The 19,559-nt window shown below is 37.5% G+C and overlaps 1 protein-coding gene across 1 annotated transcript; it reads right to left on the reverse strand.

The window, feature by feature from the left end:
- Positions 1 to 240: 240 nt before the first annotated feature.
- LOC139976239 (gamma-adducin-like) lies at positions 241 to 16,117 on the reverse strand. The gene is made up of 8 exons (XM_071984821.1): positions 15,102 to 16,117; positions 14,061 to 14,212; positions 13,617 to 13,761; positions 8,337 to 8,417; positions 7,002 to 7,201; positions 6,424 to 6,652; positions 2,169 to 2,333; positions 241 to 1,524 (listed from the first exon to the last, which is right to left on the reverse strand). The coding sequence occupies exons 7-8, from the start codon at positions 2,190 to 2,192 to the stop codon at positions 1,216 to 1,218; spliced, it is 333 nt and encodes a 110-aa protein (XP_071840922.1). The 5' UTR covers positions 2,193 to 2,333; positions 6,424 to 6,652; positions 7,002 to 7,201; positions 8,337 to 8,417; positions 13,617 to 13,761; positions 14,061 to 14,212; positions 15,102 to 16,117; the 3' UTR covers positions 241 to 1,215.
- Between the last annotated feature and the right edge of the window lie 3,442 nt (positions 16,118 to 19,559).

Consider the following 19,559-nt stretch of genomic DNA (forward strand, 5'->3'; position numbering starts at 1 on the left):
TACTCCTTATGACCTTGTCCCTGTCTTGCAAACTGTTGTGGATCGGTGATAGCGACTGCATCACCACTCTTGGGGTCCTTGTCACCTACCCACTGTGAAAAATGTAACCAGAGAGAAGAGTTACTGGGTTTCCATTTGGCCTGTTTCCTACAAGATTTCTAACCGCAGGAGCGTAGCCAGGGGGCTAAGGGGGAGACCGCCCCCCCCTCAATTTTTTTTTTGTATTTTTTTTTTATGATATGGAAGTTTTATAGTAGCTGTTATAAGAGGTTTTAATATCATTAACTGTGTCTGAATTTTCGAAACTTCCCTGACCAACATTCTTCATCATACTTCCCTCTACTCGTGCAATTTTGACAGGTCTGTTAGGGGTTGAAGGTTTTTTTTCTATATATTGGTTGTCCATAGATGATATTTTGTGCAACATTATGGGCATGTTTGAAGTGAATTTTTATTCAAATTCTGAACAAATAATGGGCTTTAAAACCTTGAAAAGTGGGGCTGACGGGTATTTTGGGCCGTTACGTAGTATTACCTACAAAAGCAATGATCCACAGGAGATGCAATGAGGTCCAACATGATGTGTGACTGGTGTCAATCTTAAAATAGGTAATGGATGGAAAAAAAAACTATTTGGAAAAAACTTGGTTCTCAGGCAAAAGTGTACATCTGGTTGGTCATTTTCAAGCCTGAGAAGTGCCATTTTCGGTGATCTGGGGGCTATCAAAACCAGAAATTTTCTTGTACGCTGCTTGCCAACCGATGGTGGCGCTCCGCTTAGTTAGTAATATACAAAATATCACAAAGCGCGAGAACAATTTGGGGGATGAAAGTTGCTACGCACCTGCACCCAAGCAAATGTACCCCATCAATATTTGAAATAAATCACCGCCCCGGATCACATTGTCCAGAATGGTGACAATCCCGCTTCCCCCTCCCCCCAACAACCCTTCTATCCTTGTTCTCCCTCTGAAAAGATCAAACATTTGCTAAATAAATAGCAAACAAACAAAGGATGACTAACTTCTGATAATTCCATCTGTAGGACATTTTAGATTTATATTTTTTTGTTTCTGGAAAGTGCTAAAATCAAAACATTTTCATCACCTTGGCAAGTGCCTCTTTGATGTCTTGAATTGTCAAAGTCCCCAAATTGCCCAAAATTAAGGATTGTGTCGGGTGATTCTGTCAAACAGATGATGTGCCTACCACCAATTACATGTCACTACTACTCAGGTGTATCTTTGTCTTGTAGCCCTCGTCTTCCCCTTCCTCTCCCCAGTTGGCGTACTCTTGGGCTACCTTCACCTTGGAGTATGTGTTTGGCGTGTTCAGCCATTTCGTCTTCTCCTCTGCCTGCCTCCTGTTCAACATCTTGATCGGTGACTCGTATCTGCTCTTCTCAAATTCGTTGTCGTAGATGTAGATGAAGTTGGTGGAGGCGGCTGGGTAGGCGACGTCGCTCTTGGGCTTCAGTTCGTGTCTCACAAACGGCTGGCCGTACACGTTGCCTGTTATGTATCCCTGTAACAAATTAAAAAGTTCCTGTGATCAAATTTTTGTGCTGGTTGCAGATCTAAGTCACTCTTACATCTAACATCAGCAGCACAACATTCCTCCATCTTTGCTGTTTTACTTATGAAATGATTACATATCAAGTCTTCCACAAGTATCTCTTTGAAAATCTCACACATTCGCTGTCTTTGGTGCATTCAGGACAAACTAATTGGAACATTCCGTTTCTATGCCATTTCCATGAAATATTGCACAATTTTGGATGCAGGTGATCTTGAAAATATTTTCAAAATGGGTGGGGTGTGCAACAGATCACATGGGGGAGCTTCATGAAGTTCCCCAAACCGATAAAGTATCGATTATCCTGATACGTCACAGCTGTTTACTTTGACTGAACGAAGCTACCTGCTTATCCACACTGACTTCCTACAACTCACTTCTCACTGAATTATCTCACTTAATAAAGCGTATTAGCTTGGTACACATATGATCAAAAACCTCATACGTTAACTAGCGACGCCATCGGTTGGCAATTAGCATAGTAAATGCTAGCTATGTTTGCCCAGATCTTTAAATGCAAATAAGGCTAGTTGGTCTGCTGCACAGACGTTGCAGGCCAAGTGAGTTGGAATTTTTGCATTTTGAAATCTTACCATATTGTCCAAATGTCTCATCATGGCTTCAAACTCCAGTTTACCGACCTTCAGTTTGTGTCCTGTCTCACTGACCCCACCTGCGTCCTTGGCAGTCGCTTCGCCGACCTTGTCTCTGACTTCATCCGGTAGGTGGATGACATTATCCAGGCCTACGGCATGTATCTGTCACGAATAATTAGCATACGGTAAAGCGTTTGAATGCAGTTTGTTGCTACATTATCGAACACAAGTCTTACGAGCGACTCTTTTAATCTCTCTTATTCCTCCTTTGTCGTTTCTCGTTGCCGACTTTGCTCTGCTGGTCCTAACACTACTAAGGAGATTCTTATATTTGTCATCTTGTATATGCCATCCGAGGAATGAAACTCAACAATTTCATATAAGAGGACGACAAAATCGTACATGATTTGCCGAAGAAACCATCCGTTTGGCATTTATGCTTCAAAAATACAAGACCCACTAAAGAGTCGTTTTTAGCTTAAATCTGGTTTGAAATTTCGTCCTTTTGATGAAACCTTTGAATCCTTCTCAATTGAAGCATTTTGTCTTCCATCTCTCTGTCAAGGGACAAAAGAGCTAAATACTGCCATTACAGAACAAGCACAGAAATGCACTTCTCCTTCAACAGGCAAATATTTGAGCCAACTGTCTGTCTGGGCAATAATACTTCATTTGTTCCTATCCAACAAAATTTGTTTGTCTGTCAACAAAACTGGACCAAACTTGGCTATTTGATTATTTGCTCTTTAATGAACAAAAAGATGTCAACTTCTCTATGGTGGATATAACCAATGCCTGGATTCTGCAAAGCACCTTGATAGCAAACAGGCAAAAGCATTATGTACAATATGTATGAGGTACAATAGAAGCATTGTAACACTATCAGGAAAACGGATGTTTGTGTTTATAAGCCTCTTCTCCAAACGATTTGATACAGAATCCTGTGGACGCCTGCGGGCACAAGCTGAGCTCATCAAACTTACAAAGACCCTCAGGAGCATCCCAGCTTTCCTTTCATGATGTTAGTGTCATCACATTAGTATTTATAATACGCTTTCTGGCCAAGGTGAAGTGCACAGGCACGGCAGTATTTGAATATACCGCGGAGGATTGAAAACTGAAGCCTTTCCAAAATCTCATCGATCATATTCATAGACTTACTGTTTTAGTATTCTGTGCTTAATACTCCCTTTTGAACAGATATTTATTCCTCTTGAATTTTATTCAACTTTTATTAGCAGATTGAATTTGAGTTCGCAGAAATAAATGTTTCAGTTTTTGAGTCGGACTAAATTTATTCCAGTCCTTGCAGCCCGACTGAACTTTATTAACATTAGACTGAAACTTGGAAGAAAATAAATTTTATCCCACAGCGACAGGCCTAGGCCTAAATATCCAATAATGGATGTTCAGAACTTGCTGCAGTTATCCAAGAATATGGAAAATATTGTTGACCCATCGAAGAAGACCAAGCCTAAAAAATGTGTTATTTATTGGATGAAAGATCAACAAGTTAGTACAGAGTCGGTGATGGACAAAGAAAATGCAACTGAAAATGCAGTCTGCTTGATAAAGTGGAGAGGAAAGCGGCCGTATTCTAGAAAAATCATCAAAATAAGTGGTATGTTGACCTTTTTTCTGTTTCATTTCTATGTGTAATCATATGAAACTTTCTGACAGTGGCACAATAACCAAGATCAACTTCTAATTTTATCCTGTCTTGTGCAACGATAAACAGCATATTTGCAGTTAATAAAATTAATAATCAAATTAAAATAAGACAAGGCTACATGTGTAGAATATTTCTTGTTTAGGCCTAAACTTATAAGGTTACTACAGTTAAGCTTATTCTTATGGGTGCATGGGGCAATACCTATGTTTGGTAATTATTTGGACATTCAGTACTTGGATTAGTTTCCTAGTTTTACCTAGTCAAACTTCACGTTCAAGTCTGACGTTTCTCTTACCGTACTACAGAGATTTTACTTACCATTGAAATAGCGTTATAAAAATGCAAAACATTTGAGTGTTGGGCATGCAGGGTTTAATGTGATTACATTTCTGTTTTTCATATGTGGTTATAATGCAATGGCCAAATTTTTTATCATTTTAATAATTATTACAGGGGGGGAGGGCTAGTAAGGTTATATATAAACTTTGTGACATGTTGTAAGACATGTGTAAACATGCTTGCTTGCAAAAAAAGTGGGGTCTAAAGCCACCCATCTCTCCCTCGCGTTGCGACGTCCATTATGCACTGAATATTATATATTATATTTTCCGTTTCTGGTGGGTGGTTATTGTGCCAATGTATATTTGTGCCCTATCATTATTAATTATTTCTATTTGTTTTATGTTCAGAGTACATTCACAGTATGTGTGGCAGAAACCAGTGGACAGAGCCACAGCCACAAGCGATGAACAAACGGTTTGCATACAAGTGCATGAATGCTACAAGAAAGATACATGAAATTGAAGAAGCTGTATTTTATTTTTGTTTTGTTTTGTAATTTTATAGTTGTTGCATAAAAAAGGAGACTTCAGAATTCTGGTTATTCTCATTATTTGTTTGGAGAGTTTTAATCAATAACTAGGACAACAAGCTGGCCAAATTCCTAACTCTCCTTACTTGGAACTGATTAGCATACAAGTATTCAATAAGTATTTGAGTAAGTATTCAGAAACCTGTTAAGCCTTCATAAAATAACTAATTAGCATACAAGTATTCGAATACTAGCGAATAAGTATTCGAGTAACTATAAGTATTCATCAGAGCCAAATTATTTAAATGAGCGAATACTTATATGTAAATGAGCTAAGTATTCAAATAGCTATTCCAAATCTACTCGAATACCTATTCGAATACCTATTTGAATACCTATTTGAATACCTAACAGGTATTCGAATACTTCACTCATTTACATATTTTGGCTCTGAGGAAGGCTTATAGTTATTCATATTAGTATTGGAATACTTATTTTGTACTGTGTGTTATATGGTAAATTTTCTGAATACTGAGGAAATCTTTGAATACTTTTTGAATACTTATCGAATATATTTGTGTAAGGTAAGGGTGGCTTTATTAGAAAGCAGATAATCCGCTTTGTAACGACCATTATTTGTTACCCAGACTCGACACAAAAAACCACACACACACCGATTGATAAAATTGTAGGTTGACAAAACCCAGACAACCAGCTCTTGATGCTGCAGGGAGAAGAGAGGACCAAGTACTCCCATTCCTGCCCATCAACACCCCCCACTTCCCCCACCACTTGTAATCCCAACCCACTAGTAAAGTGTGTTGCTGAACCTTCAAGACAAACAAATAGAAAACTCAATTATGACTTTCATAAAAGATCTCTAAGTGAGATTTTTCCCACAGTTTCAACTGGTAGCTTTTCTAAGGATTTACAGTAGCCAAAAGACCCTGGATTCCAAGGTCAATAATGAAACACATCTCCCAGGTGGGTAACCTTGCCCTTGGGGTCAGACATCAAAAAGAATATTATGGGAATTTTATCGATGAATGTCAACATTATTAGTGCCCATACATGTTAGAAAGCAAACATCTCCCTACTATGCCTTAATCTAAATCCATAAATCCGATTTGGAGTCGGCAAGTCGCATCAAGACTAGCAATTATTCCAGTCAAACATACTTCTTCAACCGCTGTTCTTTTCGTTTCATGGAGCAGGCTTTGCTATTGCAGGTGACTTTCTGCTGTTACTCAGAGCCTAGTTTGACTCGGAGAAAAGCAAACAAAAGTTTGTACAGAAGCAGAATCTTCAGAGGTGGAGAGAGTTAGAAGAGTGTAATGACTACATATTGATACAGAAGTAGACTACGCTAATGGCAAAATCAAGTTCCGTGTAGGCTAGGAGATACAATCATTCCCAAGACAATAAAAATTCCAAATTGATTATATTGTTTGGAAACAGTTTGAAAATTTCAGATAACTTTTCTCAGAGGAGAGGGTCATAACAAAGATTAACTCAATCCATACCATTTACTTTGTGTTTGGAGTTGACTAATCTTGTCCATTTTCATCCCTCAACCCCCTTACCCCATTCCCGGCTCTTTAGAAAACAGCTTAAAAAAGGAAAACTCTGTAAATTTCACAGGTCTCGAAAATATTCTGAAATGGAGGAGAATGAACAAACTGTAATATAACCAGAGAACATTTGGCCTCACACTGCTAAGTTTTACAAGCAATCCGACCACGTTGGACCAAGTCCAGCTAATTCTTTACCTGTATCTCGCATGCTGCTACACAGTTGAGGGATAGGAAGTACGCCTCCTCTATGGACCCACCACAGCAGACGATACCATGGTTATGCAAGAATAGGATCTTGTTTTTGATGATTTGATCCTCCTGTTCCTCCTCGACCACGATCCCCGTGAAGTCATAGTGTAGAGATCTCACCACAAATCAAGGCTTCTTGACTCATCGACAAAAGGCCACACTTCATAGTTGAGACCTGTCAAGATTCAAAGCAAAAAATTAAAAATCCTCCATATTCTATGACATCTTTGCTTTTAAAGATTTGCTTTGGTCAACAACTTGCAGGAAGGGTAATGCTAGGCAAACATATTGAATATTCAAAGAACATTTAAAAATTCTCCATAATCTATAACATCATTGCTTTTAAGGTAGTTTTTTTTTTTTTGTGGTCAGCAAATTTATAAAGCCAACTGGGTATTAATCAAAACAAATCGAAATGTGACAAGTCAAGCTAAAGATGTTAAAGAAAATGATCAAAATCCAAGTAAAGAAAAAAGGAACCTGCTCTAAGAATCATGAAAGTAATTATAAAGGTGGATACTCACAGCAGCGGCTGCCGAAGTGTGCACATGTTAAATGCATTTAGTACCTGGTCTGGATTTATTATTACTATTGCTTTCGCAGACTTTTAACTTTGAACACTATCTATCAATATGTAGCAACTGCTTTGAAGTTGATGAGAAAAACATCTTTTGGCCGAGAAGCATCCAACATTGGGGTTATTCCACTCATCTCCAGAAGTTATCTGTTGATCCAAAAAAAATCCCTTAGTTCATTTTTGCCTTTAAATAAAACAGTGAGTGACTTAATTATTTAGATTACACAAAAGAAGGCAAAACTATATCAAGAAAGACAATTGATCAAGTTAGCCATTAGCTAGCATTTGAAAGCAGTAGAGAAGACCAGCATATGCAGAGAAGTCTCCTAGATAATTGAAACAAACACTGTTGTTCTATAACTCTATAAACACTACCTGGCAATTGATTGGACATTGTTTATATGTAAAGGATTGGGTGGTTAGAGGAGTCTGGTTGCGACATCCAAGGGGGGGGGGGGGGGGAGATATAGTATGGCAAGGGAAGGCAGAACTCAGTTTTTCTCTTTATGCGCTGGTATTTTGTTCCCCACTAGCAAGCTCTACATCAAAAAATAGGAGGAAAAGGAAAACAAATGTGTAATAAACAATGCTTGATAAAATCATAAACTAGCTTTTAAATGTTGGAACACTCCTTTAATGCTCAGAAAATATTAAAGAGTGAAATTGGGTTCTTTAATATTAAGGAGTAGAAGGCTCTTTTAAATGCTTATGCCATGCAACCCACAATGCTTCTCATGTCAAAAATTAACCTTCTATTCTAAAAATCATGGCTATAACCGACATATGATAAAAAAAAATAAGATATAAAATCTTAAATTTGTCCAAAATCCATAACTATCTAAAAAAATATTTGCTTTGTCAATAGATGATAGATAAAGGGAATCAATACAGCTTATTTATTACAACTCTAAGTGTGCATATGACCAACTAATCCCAATGCCATGGAATACTATTATGTACCAACGCCAACAACAATATGAACACAACAGTTACCTTTATCATACACATGGACACGGCCATCTTATACTACAAAAACTTGTGATAAAACTGAGGGCGTACTGGCAAATACTGCAGAATATGTACAACCTATCTAGCCTTATGCTGTCTACCAACAGAAATCACCTACAACATAAAAATGAAATGCAAGCAAATATGAATACTTGTAACGTCTTCTGTCACATACTGAAATAATTATTGGATCTAGTACAGTAGTAGCAGGCATATCACATAATATAATACATGCTTGGACCTAAGATGTTTAAAAAGTGAGGAACAAACTTACCTGATTGTACCTGGTCTCCATAGCTGCCCTCAGCATACACTGCAAACGTACATTTTCTGCAACACCTAACTTCACGTCAAACTACAAAAAAAGCATCATATCAGTCAAAATCTTAGAAAAGTTACAAATGAAACATGTTATTACCTCATAGAGCTTTTGATGATAAACTGACGCAGGGAAAGTTAATTAAAAATAACAAATTTTTTTGGATATATACATAAATCTTAGGTTTCGTGTATAAACTACATTGTCAATGGTCCTGACCACAAACTTTTTCAGGTTCCTTACCTGCAACTTCCTGGAGTTTTGAAGGCTGAAATTGCAAATAAACTAGTGCATATCCCTACACCAGTTTGAAGGGTCACATTGCAAATAAATTAATGCATATCCCTACACTAGTTTGGAGGGCTGAAATTGCAAATAAACTAGTGCATATCCCTACACTAGTTTGGAGCGCTGAAATTGCAAATAAACTATTGCATATCCCTATACTAGTTTGGAGTGCTGAAATTGCAATTAACTAGTGCATATCCCTACACTAGTTTGGAGGGCTGAAATTGCAATTAACTAGTGCATATCTCTACATATAAATAGACCTATCAAAAAGCCCAATCCTTGAGATCAATTTTAAGTTGGTCTGACTTCATGAAGTCAAAAAATTGGATAACCAACCGTTATTGGATAACCAACCGTCAACCTGTTGACACTGTTCCTTGAGGAGCTCTTATATATTCTACTCTCTAATGATCTCCGAGGTTAAATAGAGTGTGGTTTTCACTACATCTTGCAAATTGTATTATTTGAGACATTAATTGAGACAACATTTAGCAGAAAATTTTATTTTGTTCCAATTTTGGAATACTTTTTCTGCTGGAGATCTCGGCAACGACGTCCTGCGACGTTCGTTAGCCTACAAGATTGTTAGTATGGATTCTGCGACAGTGGAGAAATTAAAGGAGTGTAGCATCAGAGTTGCCGACAGTTCATATAAAGATACTGAGATTTTGTATGCTATCATGAATGATGTTGGTAGAGATGGAATTGCAAGTTGTGTGAAATCTTTAGGATGCTGGATTATCACATTAAAAGCAAAGGAACAAGCTGATCTTATTTTGGACAGTGGACTCCTCGTGAATGGGAATCAGTTTCTACTGGTGTCAACAGAACGTTCCTAACTGTTAGTGTTTTCGGAGTACCTTCATTCATACAGGACGAAGATCTAACAGGAAAACTTTGTGAGTATGGGTGTAAAATAAGAGGCGAATGGAAAGGAAAGACCTTCCCCAGATTCCCAAATATCGGGAACGGAATACGATATGTACAGTTAAAACTACCTGAAGAACACAAGAGCTTGCCTTACGCAATTAGAATTAACGGGATTAATATGAACTTAACGCACAATGGTCAAACTAAAGTATGCAATTTGTGTTTGGAAAGCGATCACATCAGGAGAAACTGTCCTAACTGCAAATGTTAAGTTTGCGATGTCCAAGGGCACCGGGAAGCTAATTGCCCAAAGGTCAGATGCTTTAAATGCCAAGAACGTTTGAAGAGTATCGCCATGACAACACAGACACTGGCTCGACCCTAGATACACATGAAAACGAAACACAATATCAGTCTGAGGGATAAGTCACTGGGTCGGTTGAACAGGACGATCACGCTATTCAAGAAGCTAACGAGGTCAGGGCACAGAAATCCGAACAAAACACGGATTCAACAGCAAAGAAGAACAATAACGCGAAATCCAGACACCCGAGTAATCCTAACCAGGAGTTAAAGAAAACCCACCAACAACAGCGAACTGAACAAAAGACGACACTGCCAACACAAAAAGTAGTAGAACAACGGAGAACACAACCGGAGACTAGATCTCAGCGGGTGGAGGGGGCAAGCACACAAAGGGGAAACATCCAACCCCACAAAAAGCAAATATCCCTAGACAAAGACGGCTTTCAAACTATCAGACTAAAGAAGAAATCATTTATTCCTAATCTCAGCAGAGCGAGAAATGTCAGAACAAAGGATTCTTCGGCCGAACCTATGCAAAGATGATGGCGTTCATGTTATACGGTACATTTATTTATTTATAGCGATGCAAGCTGCAAAATACCTTGAAACAGGGGAGGAAGCTATCGCATGCAATTACTACGATATTGATTCATACAACAAGATGTCTCGCGAACACATATTGTCTTTATTCCACCATAATAGTCGAAGCCTTAACAAAAACTTAGACGACATAACTACATTTACGTCTCTATTGAAGGATTTCTCTGTCATTGGATTTACCGAAACCTGGCTTACTGCAGATATATCCCCCTTAATCCATATCAATAACTATACGCTTGTTGAAAGGCATCGTCCCGAAAGGAGAGGTGGTGGTGTTTGTTCATTTTTCAACAAAGATCTAAATTTCAAACTCAGAAACGATATAAGCATTTTCAATGATTCTGTCAATGTTCATAGAGGTTGACATAACATCAGCAATGAAAAATTATACCATAGGCGTAATTTATAGGCCTCCAAAAAGTTCACTGCATATTTTTCTGACACACGTAAACAAAATTTTAACCCAACTCTCCAATGAACGACATAGTGCGTACATTATGGGTGATTATAATATTGATCTTGCTGACAATATTAAATCTGCTGACTTTTTAAACTTACTATATGCCAGTGGATTTTTTCCTACTATTACCAAACCTACCTGTGTGGGTTGCACTTCTGCAACTCTTTTAGATCATGTTATAACCAATGATGACTGCAAACTAATAACTGGTATCTTTGTAAGCGATCTCAGTGACCATTATCCAATATTTCTCCAAACTGCCATACACAAAAGTAGACAAAGGGGCCCTATGTATGTAAGGAACTACTGCAAGACAAATGTACAGAATTTCTTCTCAACAATCCGAGATGCTTCTTGGGAAAATGTTTCATCCCAAACTGATGCACACATTGCCTATTCTATGTTTTATAACAATTTCAATGCCATATATAATCAATGCTTTCCTGAGCAATGTGTCACCAAATCTAAGAAATGTCGAAAGAGACACCTGTGGATTACTGCAGGTATTCTAGTTTCTATCAAAAGAAACGATAAGCTATTTAAAAGACATATTAAGAACCCGTCTGGTGTAAATAAAACTATTTATTCTCAATATCGTAATAAGCTCAATCATGTTATCAAATTTTCTAGAAAATTATATTTCAACAATAAATTTTATAATGCGAGGAGTAACCCAAAAGGCACATGGGATACCATTAACCAACTACTCCATAAAGGTCGTAAACAATCATCGTATCCCTCTTCTTTCAAGGATGGTGACAAAGAGATTAACACCGACCATGATATTGCTAATAAAATTTAATGACTTTTTCGTCAATCTGGGGCCATCACTGGCAAGTAAAATCAACCACAAACGTAAATCACAGGAATCTGTTAACATTGATGTTAACACTCATTCCATGTTTTCTCATCCTGTCAGTGAGGAGGAGTTGTTAAGAACAGCAACCTCTTGCATGAAACCTGATAAAGCAGCTGGATACGATGATTTTAAGCCTGTCATTGTAAGACAAGTTATCTTATTTATTACCAAACCATTAACCCATATTTGCAATTTGTCGTTCAGTACCGGTATTTTCCCTGATATGCTAAAAATTGCCAAGGTCATCCCTGTCTTTAAGAAAGGGGATTCAGAAAACTTTGAAAATTATCAACCTATATCACTATTATCATGTTTTTCCAAAATAGTTGAAAGGCTTCTGTATAATCGTATTTTTAACTTTATTTCAAAATATAACATTTTATGCCAGAAACAGTATGGATTCCGTCCTGAACACTCCACTGAGCTAGCACTAGCTGATGCCATTGACAATTTGTATAGTAATCTTGACAAGAATAGTACCTGTGTCAGGGTTTTCCTGGACCTCTCAAAGGCCTTTGACACAATAGACCACACAATTCTGCTTAATAAATTACACTGTTACGGCATAAGAGGCACCCCCCTAAAATGGATCGACAGTTACTTAGCAAACCGCTACCAATATACATCCTACAAAAATGCTCATTCCCAACCGGAGAGAATTCAATGTGGTGTGCCACAAGGCTCTATATTTGGTCCATTGCTTTTTATCCTATATGTTAATGACATTACCAATGTTTCTGATAAAGTTAAAGTTGTTTTGTTTGCTGGCGACACAAATATTTTCTTCGTATCACAATCGAGAACTTTATTTCATATTTAAGTATCAACTGAATTAGACAAGTTCAGCGACTGGTTCGCTGGCAACAAATTATCATTGAATATTGATAAAACAAACTATATAGTTTTTAATACTTATAAAAATTTTACATGGAATGCTGATATTACTATGGGTGGTAAAAGACTACAACAAGTCAATAGTACTAGATTTTTAGGCGTATATATAGATCATGAACTTAAATGGTGTGACCACATTACAACTGTCTGTAAAAAAGTTGCAAAAAACACCAGTGTTTTAGCTAAGCTTAAGCATTATCTGCCACACACATATTAAAGATTCTCTATCAGACATTAGTCCAGCCACATATTACGTATTGTTGTAACATATGGTCTGGTACTAGATATACCAATCTGAATCCCATTTGTATTACACAGAAGAAAGCAGTCCGCCATATAACACATGCCAAACCAGAGGGACCACACAAATCCTCTTTTTAAGCGTTCTAAGTTGTTAAAAGCTGATGACATTATTAGAGTTAACCTTGCTACATTTGCTTATAAGGCCTGGAATGGACTGTTACCAAATGCTTTTAATGACTACTTAATATGTAACAGTGATATTCATCATTACAATACCAGATCTTCAGGCAATGCACATTATAACAGGTATAATTCTACAATGGGGATGTTATCACTGAGGGCACGTACAATCAAAACTTGGAATTCTCTATCAGGCAATATTACAAATAAACCTTCTGCAAAATCATTCAGAAGAAACTTTATTCAAAAAATTATTGCGTCTTATTAATTGAACATGTTCATTTTTTCTTATATATTTAGTTCACTTTTTCCTTTTCTTAACAGGGAGTCCTCTACTTTGTTAAGCCATCTGAAGATTTTTTAGAGGACTTCCTATCACATTGTATATATTCACGTGATAAAACAAATAAATCAAATCAAATCAAATTTGTGAATAGGACTGCATAATGCAATTTTAGCCTAGTATGTTAATTATTTAATGTCTATTCTCCTCAAGATGAGCTTCATTCTCAAAAGTTATACCTGAACTTACATTTTATGCCTATGTTTGCTAGCTGGGTCATCTACTTGGTTAATTTCAGTGGAACAGGTGCCCCCAATGTTTCTTCTCCTCTTTTCTGCTTGCATGTGTTCCTCTCATTCCTTAATTTGTCCATCAACTTCATGCTCCAGTACTCCTGTTTCAAAAGGAATTATAAATAATATCGAATGCTCTATGTTCACATACTAGGTAATCACCAATCACAATAAATCCCATTCCAACCCCATAGCTTCAAGCACACACACATCTAATCAAATACAAGCACATGCTGTTTGAAAGCCGTTATTTCCTATTCACAGTTGGTTTGGTCTACCAAACACTCTGAAATTCTCTACAAAGACAACGATGCACAGAGCTGACCTTGGCAACCTAGCATAAGGAATTATATTTTACCCAGCCCAGACACAATAGCATGTGCATATCAACATTACTTACTACAGGATGAGCTCCAGGTATATGGCTGCCTTTCCCAGGAACGGGTACCCCCGCTGCCTCTGAGTAGTGGGCAGTTTAAGTGCAGCACGTAGATTGCTCAACAGCATGTCCCTTCCCAGTCCTGCTGTCAGTACACTACAACCAGTTTGTACCTACAGGTAATGAAAGAAATTAATGAAAAATAATATGGCACAAAAGAGGGGTATAATTAAGAAGACACTGCAACTGCGTGGCCTCTCCAAAGACTTTCCAATTCAGGCAGAATATGATCATATCACAACCCTATGAGTATAATGCAAGAAGTAAGACTTCATTTGCTCCAACAAGCCAATGCAGAGATGTAATAGTTGCGAATGTCACCATGGATACATTTGTTATTGATTACCATCACAGTAACAAGTTGTGCTTAATGGGTGAAATGAAAAGAAGAAGGGATCACAAGGTACAATGTCCAGGCAATGAGAGCTGTTCAGCAAAGATGCCCTATTTCAGAGATCATGAACAAAATGGTGGAAAGATTTGTGAATCCAAATTACTTACAGCTAAGAATCCACTAACGGTCAAGTGTCTCACAACTGATGCTGATGGCAAGGCATGTAAAGGGTTCAGTAGTACAATGGCTGTAACTACTCATTCTGAAAGTGAACTTAACCTGTTAGATCAAGTTCACCTACTCAAGTCACTCCGCAGAGCACTGACTATATTAAAGCAGTATTCTCCTCTATGTTCCTGCAAAAACTGTGACTAAGAAGCACTTGACAATCTTATAAATACCTGGGAGAAACCATCACTGATAAATTGGAGTGGGATGAACATGTAAAACGTACTCTAGCAAAAACTAATCAGCGTATGTTCCTATTACAGAAGCTTAATTTATTCAGACTAGACCAACTCTCATTTCTCTATTCTATATTAAAATCGGCAATCAAGACCACCATTACATTCTGTTTAGCAGCGTGGGGTGAAAATACTACTGCTAGAGACATGACCAAGTTAAATAGACTAGTTTCTAAAGCAAGGAAAGTTTGTCGGTCACATTACCTCAGTTCAGTAGATGAGTTGCTTGTCAGAGTATCACAGAGTAATATGAAGTCAATCATGTCATCCCAACATCCTCTGGGGCATCGGGTAGATTACAGCAATCAAACGGGCAGACTAATTGTCATGAGATGCCGAACCGAGAGATACAGGCGTTCTTTCTTGCAAAGGGCTATTCTCAATCTTGCCAATGAATTATGTAGGAAATAGGCCAAATATATGTGTCAGAACATGGACTTAGTAGTCTTAATATTTCGTTTTAAGAATCAGATTTTTATGTGTTTCGATGTATTTATGAATGTCAATTTTTATGGTCAATAAAGATCCTTATATCTTAAATATCAAAAGCACTTTATCAACATGTTTAGACTGCCTTGCAAAGTACTACAGTGGAAATCATTCACATTGCCCAAAGCATTCATTTGTATGCAAGAGGCCAGGAAGTACACATTTCCATGTATGCCAAATGCTACAAAGGGTTCTCTGCTAATATCGCACACTGACAGCAGGAAGCTAAACAAAATACCTGAGACACCCACCTGCAGCAAACATTATGGTCCACTCGTTTTGAGACTTAATTCCACTCAAATGTAGATACCGTCAATTAGGCTTTAACTGTGACCAATCCAAAACATAGTACCACATTTTCATGCAATGGTCAGTACAGGGACTACAGTTCCATACACATAACATATAATGTGCCTGGAGAGTCCATAGCCAGGAAGATGGAAGGTGCAGTATTAAAGGTGAGCTCAAATAGTCCATGTATCCAGACTCTGAAATAGATGCAAAGAAAACAGCAATGTGATGAATTACGTAAGAGAGGCAGCTAGAGCATACAGAAGGAAGAGAGCACAACTCAGAGAGAGAAAGTACAAGCTACATGGTAGAACTATAAACATAAACCAGTCCAGTATCTATAAGAAAGATCAACTGATTCATGACCAGTTACTCTAGGATGAAAAACTACACTGATGATAAAGATGACAATATTTATCAGTGAGGCCAGTAATTTGTAAACTGAGTATATCCACACTCACTGTTATGAGTTAAAACAGTATCACTCATTCAGGGAAGTAGGCAATCAAGCTGATGACCATAAACTTGGCAAGTGCCATCAAACTTTCAAGGCTTTCTGCTGTGTTGCACTGCAAGATACTGTTGAGAGATGTGACATCTCTCTCCACATGTAGGCTGTTGTGGCATATGTAGGAGATGTCAAATGGTTTGGTCCTTAAGATTTCTTTACTTTGCACAATACTTTGAAGAGCATATATGTCAGAATGTGGACTCTGCTGTTAGCATTGTGAAAATAATGCCATATGCTGGTGCCCCTGGCTTACTGATGGTGTAGGCACCTGTCCACATTCTGCATCCCTTTGTGTAACTTGCTGGGGCTAACGTATGTTTTGCCAACTTTTCATTTATGTCATCAGCCCATGCCATCCAATCTGAAATTGCAAAGGTGTGAGCTTTCCAGTTACATATTTCTAAATGTATATAGGCCTAAGCTTATTCTGAATGCAGCTTGGGGCTCAGTTCAGCTGATTCTTACACCACATTGAGTAGTAATATATGCTTTTAAACTTCTGACTGTCACTTTTGCTCTACTAGGTACACTGCACAGAGAAGGCTACTCACCAGATGAACAACTTCACTATCAAATAAGCTACATGTACTACTTAGTGAGTGTAAGTCTGTGATGGTATAAGCTCTGAGGTGATGGGTATTACTTTCACTTTTCCCCTTTGAGGTAGCTGAGAGGTTTTTCACACCTACCCATGCAATCATCCCATTCTTTATCATAAAGTTGAAATTTGATTTCTTCTTGAATATGAAACTTTTTCCTAATTTTAAGTTGCTAACTCTTCAAACTCAAAAACTTGTTTCTGATCTTTTATGGTGAGATCATAGATGTGAGGAGTTCATAAATACTGATTTAGTTTCAGAACCAATTCTACATGTTAATCTTCTTACAACTGTTTATTCAACATCTATGAGAAAAGGTTTCCTCATGTAAGTGAATGAGGTGTCAATGTTCCAAAAGTTTATTGAACCTCTCTGTCCAGCACATTTTCGGCATTTATATGTAAAATTCCACCTGTTTTCTGCCATACTTCCTCTGTTGGAAATGGTGTAGTGCAACCCTGCATTTCTGTACTGTAAAGAAAGAAAAAATAGATAACTAAAATCCTGGTTATCAGTACTGAAGGGCTCATTTATTAAAATTACAACTCATTATTCTTAATCGTAGTTCACCATAAACATAGATTGAAAAACAGATCTTGTCTCTTACTATTTTCATAACCAGAACTGCATGTGGATTCCTAACATAGTTAACGATCAGCTATCTGCAGTATTCTGTTCGTAAGGTGTTTGTGTAATGCGGCTGAGCAAGAGTCTTTCCAGTAAAGCTGTTGGAAAAGGGAAGATCACTAATGGAGTAAATGAAAAGAATTAAATGATACCTTAAATAACTGTTGACTAGCTGATAAACATATTTATATTCTTAAATGCAATTTCCCCAGATTAGTGATAGTAATATACCTAACATGTGTTCATCCGTGGGTGCGAAAGCAATTATTTACTCTGTCACTGTGAATTTCCCTCATGCAGTGGCATTGCTGGCACGACTCTTGCTCAACAGTGTTCGTGTTACATTTGCAAAGAAAAAGTTAAGCTTACCTTCTAAAAGGTTAAGTTAACCTTAAAAGTGCTAGTTCAAAAAGGTTAAGGAGATTGGCTTCTGCAATTGCGTAGGCCTAAGCACACATACTTTATGCTTGACCTTATTAGTTTAGATTAGTTTAGTAAAGAAAAAGGATCAGGAGGGACACTCAAGTCCCCATCAAAGACCCTATAGGAGAGGGAAGAAAACTGATGACACAAACGATCAGACCCGATTACAATGCTTAAAGTGCTTGTCCAAAGCATTCTTAAACCCATTCACACTACAGTACTTGCAAGTACAACTTTCTCAGGCGAGCCATTCCACTCATTCACAACCCTATTAGAAAAAAAGGTATGCCGAATATTAATGCTACTTTGTGACTTGTGGAGTTTAAGACAATGACATCTGGTACAACCACTATTAGCAAACATGAAAAAGTCAGTGACTATCAAGATACTTAATCAAGATATCACTTTTATGAAACCTACGTTTGAGTTGAATCTTGGACTGCATAATCTAGATCTATGGGAAGACTGTCCATGAACTTGTGTTTGAGTTACTTTATTACTCTGAAATTTAGTGACTCTAGCCCTGACTCGTTGCATAACTGGTAATAGTTCCTGAAAACTCCACATGAATTGAATATGGACCACTGAATCAAGAACTACTGGGACTAATAATTCTTCACATCCTTAGCTAGATGAAGTAATGGTTTCTAATACAAACGGTATACTTTATCAATCCCGTTCTTGAACCATTGACCCAAAATTGTGTCCTTTCTGGAGAGAAGTATTGAAGGAGAACCGGACGGATGGTGTGCTATTTATAATAATCCCTCTGCCTAATACAAATACCAAGGTATTTAATTAAAAAATAGTGAATTGCACATAAAGCACCTAAGGCGACACCTTTGTCGCCCTAGGTGAATTCATCTCTTTTCACAACACTTAGGACGACATAGCATAAACTCACCACTTAGGGCGACGATGGTGATTTAGTGTAATTTCGTCACACTGGACCATTGTTCTCCAGTATGTGCACTATTTATAATAATCCCTTTGCAAAGTACATATAGCAAAGAATACAATTAACTAGTTAATTAATTTCACCTATACATGTCACCCTATGTGAAATTAACTCTTTCCACAACACTTTAAATAAATAAATTGAGAAAGACATAACACCAGAGATCTACAGTCAATATGAAAAGATGCCTGTATACAGTATTTAGAACTGCTCAATGGGATCATTACAACTCAAGCTGGATTCTAAACCTGAAAATTTTCAACGTATGAATTCTGGTCATTAACTAACATCACTAATAGTTTCAGAATTTGACTCCTGTTCATTTGTCAGTTTATTGAGTTATCGTAATGACAGGCTGTTAGCATTACACTCATAAACACACATACTGCTACTTCACAAAAATGCATTGTGTTACATATTGAAACAATTTTACATAACACAAAACAGCATGGAATGAAAACAATATGACAAAAACAGGGAGTTTGCAGGAACTCACCAGGACTCACAAAAGCCTTCAAGATCTTTGCAATCTAGACACACCTCAAGGTGCCCCTGCATACTCAAGCATGACATATAGCCCTTGTTACTAGGATATATCGGAATTACTGGATAGGAGTTTGCCCGACAGTGCCAAGTCTCATTGCAGGAAGTCCACTTCATCTCATTTGTTGTATGTAAGAAGAAGTACCTGGAAAGGAAAAAATAAGTTACTCATTACAACAATGTTGCATTTCTATTGCAATTTCCATTTGTTCCTTTACCCT

The sequence above is a fragment of the Apostichopus japonicus genome, chromosome 11 (genome assembly GCF_037975245.1).
Source record: "Apostichopus japonicus isolate 1M-3 chromosome 11, ASM3797524v1, whole genome shotgun sequence".
Taxonomy (NCBI): Eukaryota; Metazoa; Echinodermata; class Holothuroidea; order Aspidochirotida; family Stichopodidae; genus Apostichopus; species Apostichopus japonicus.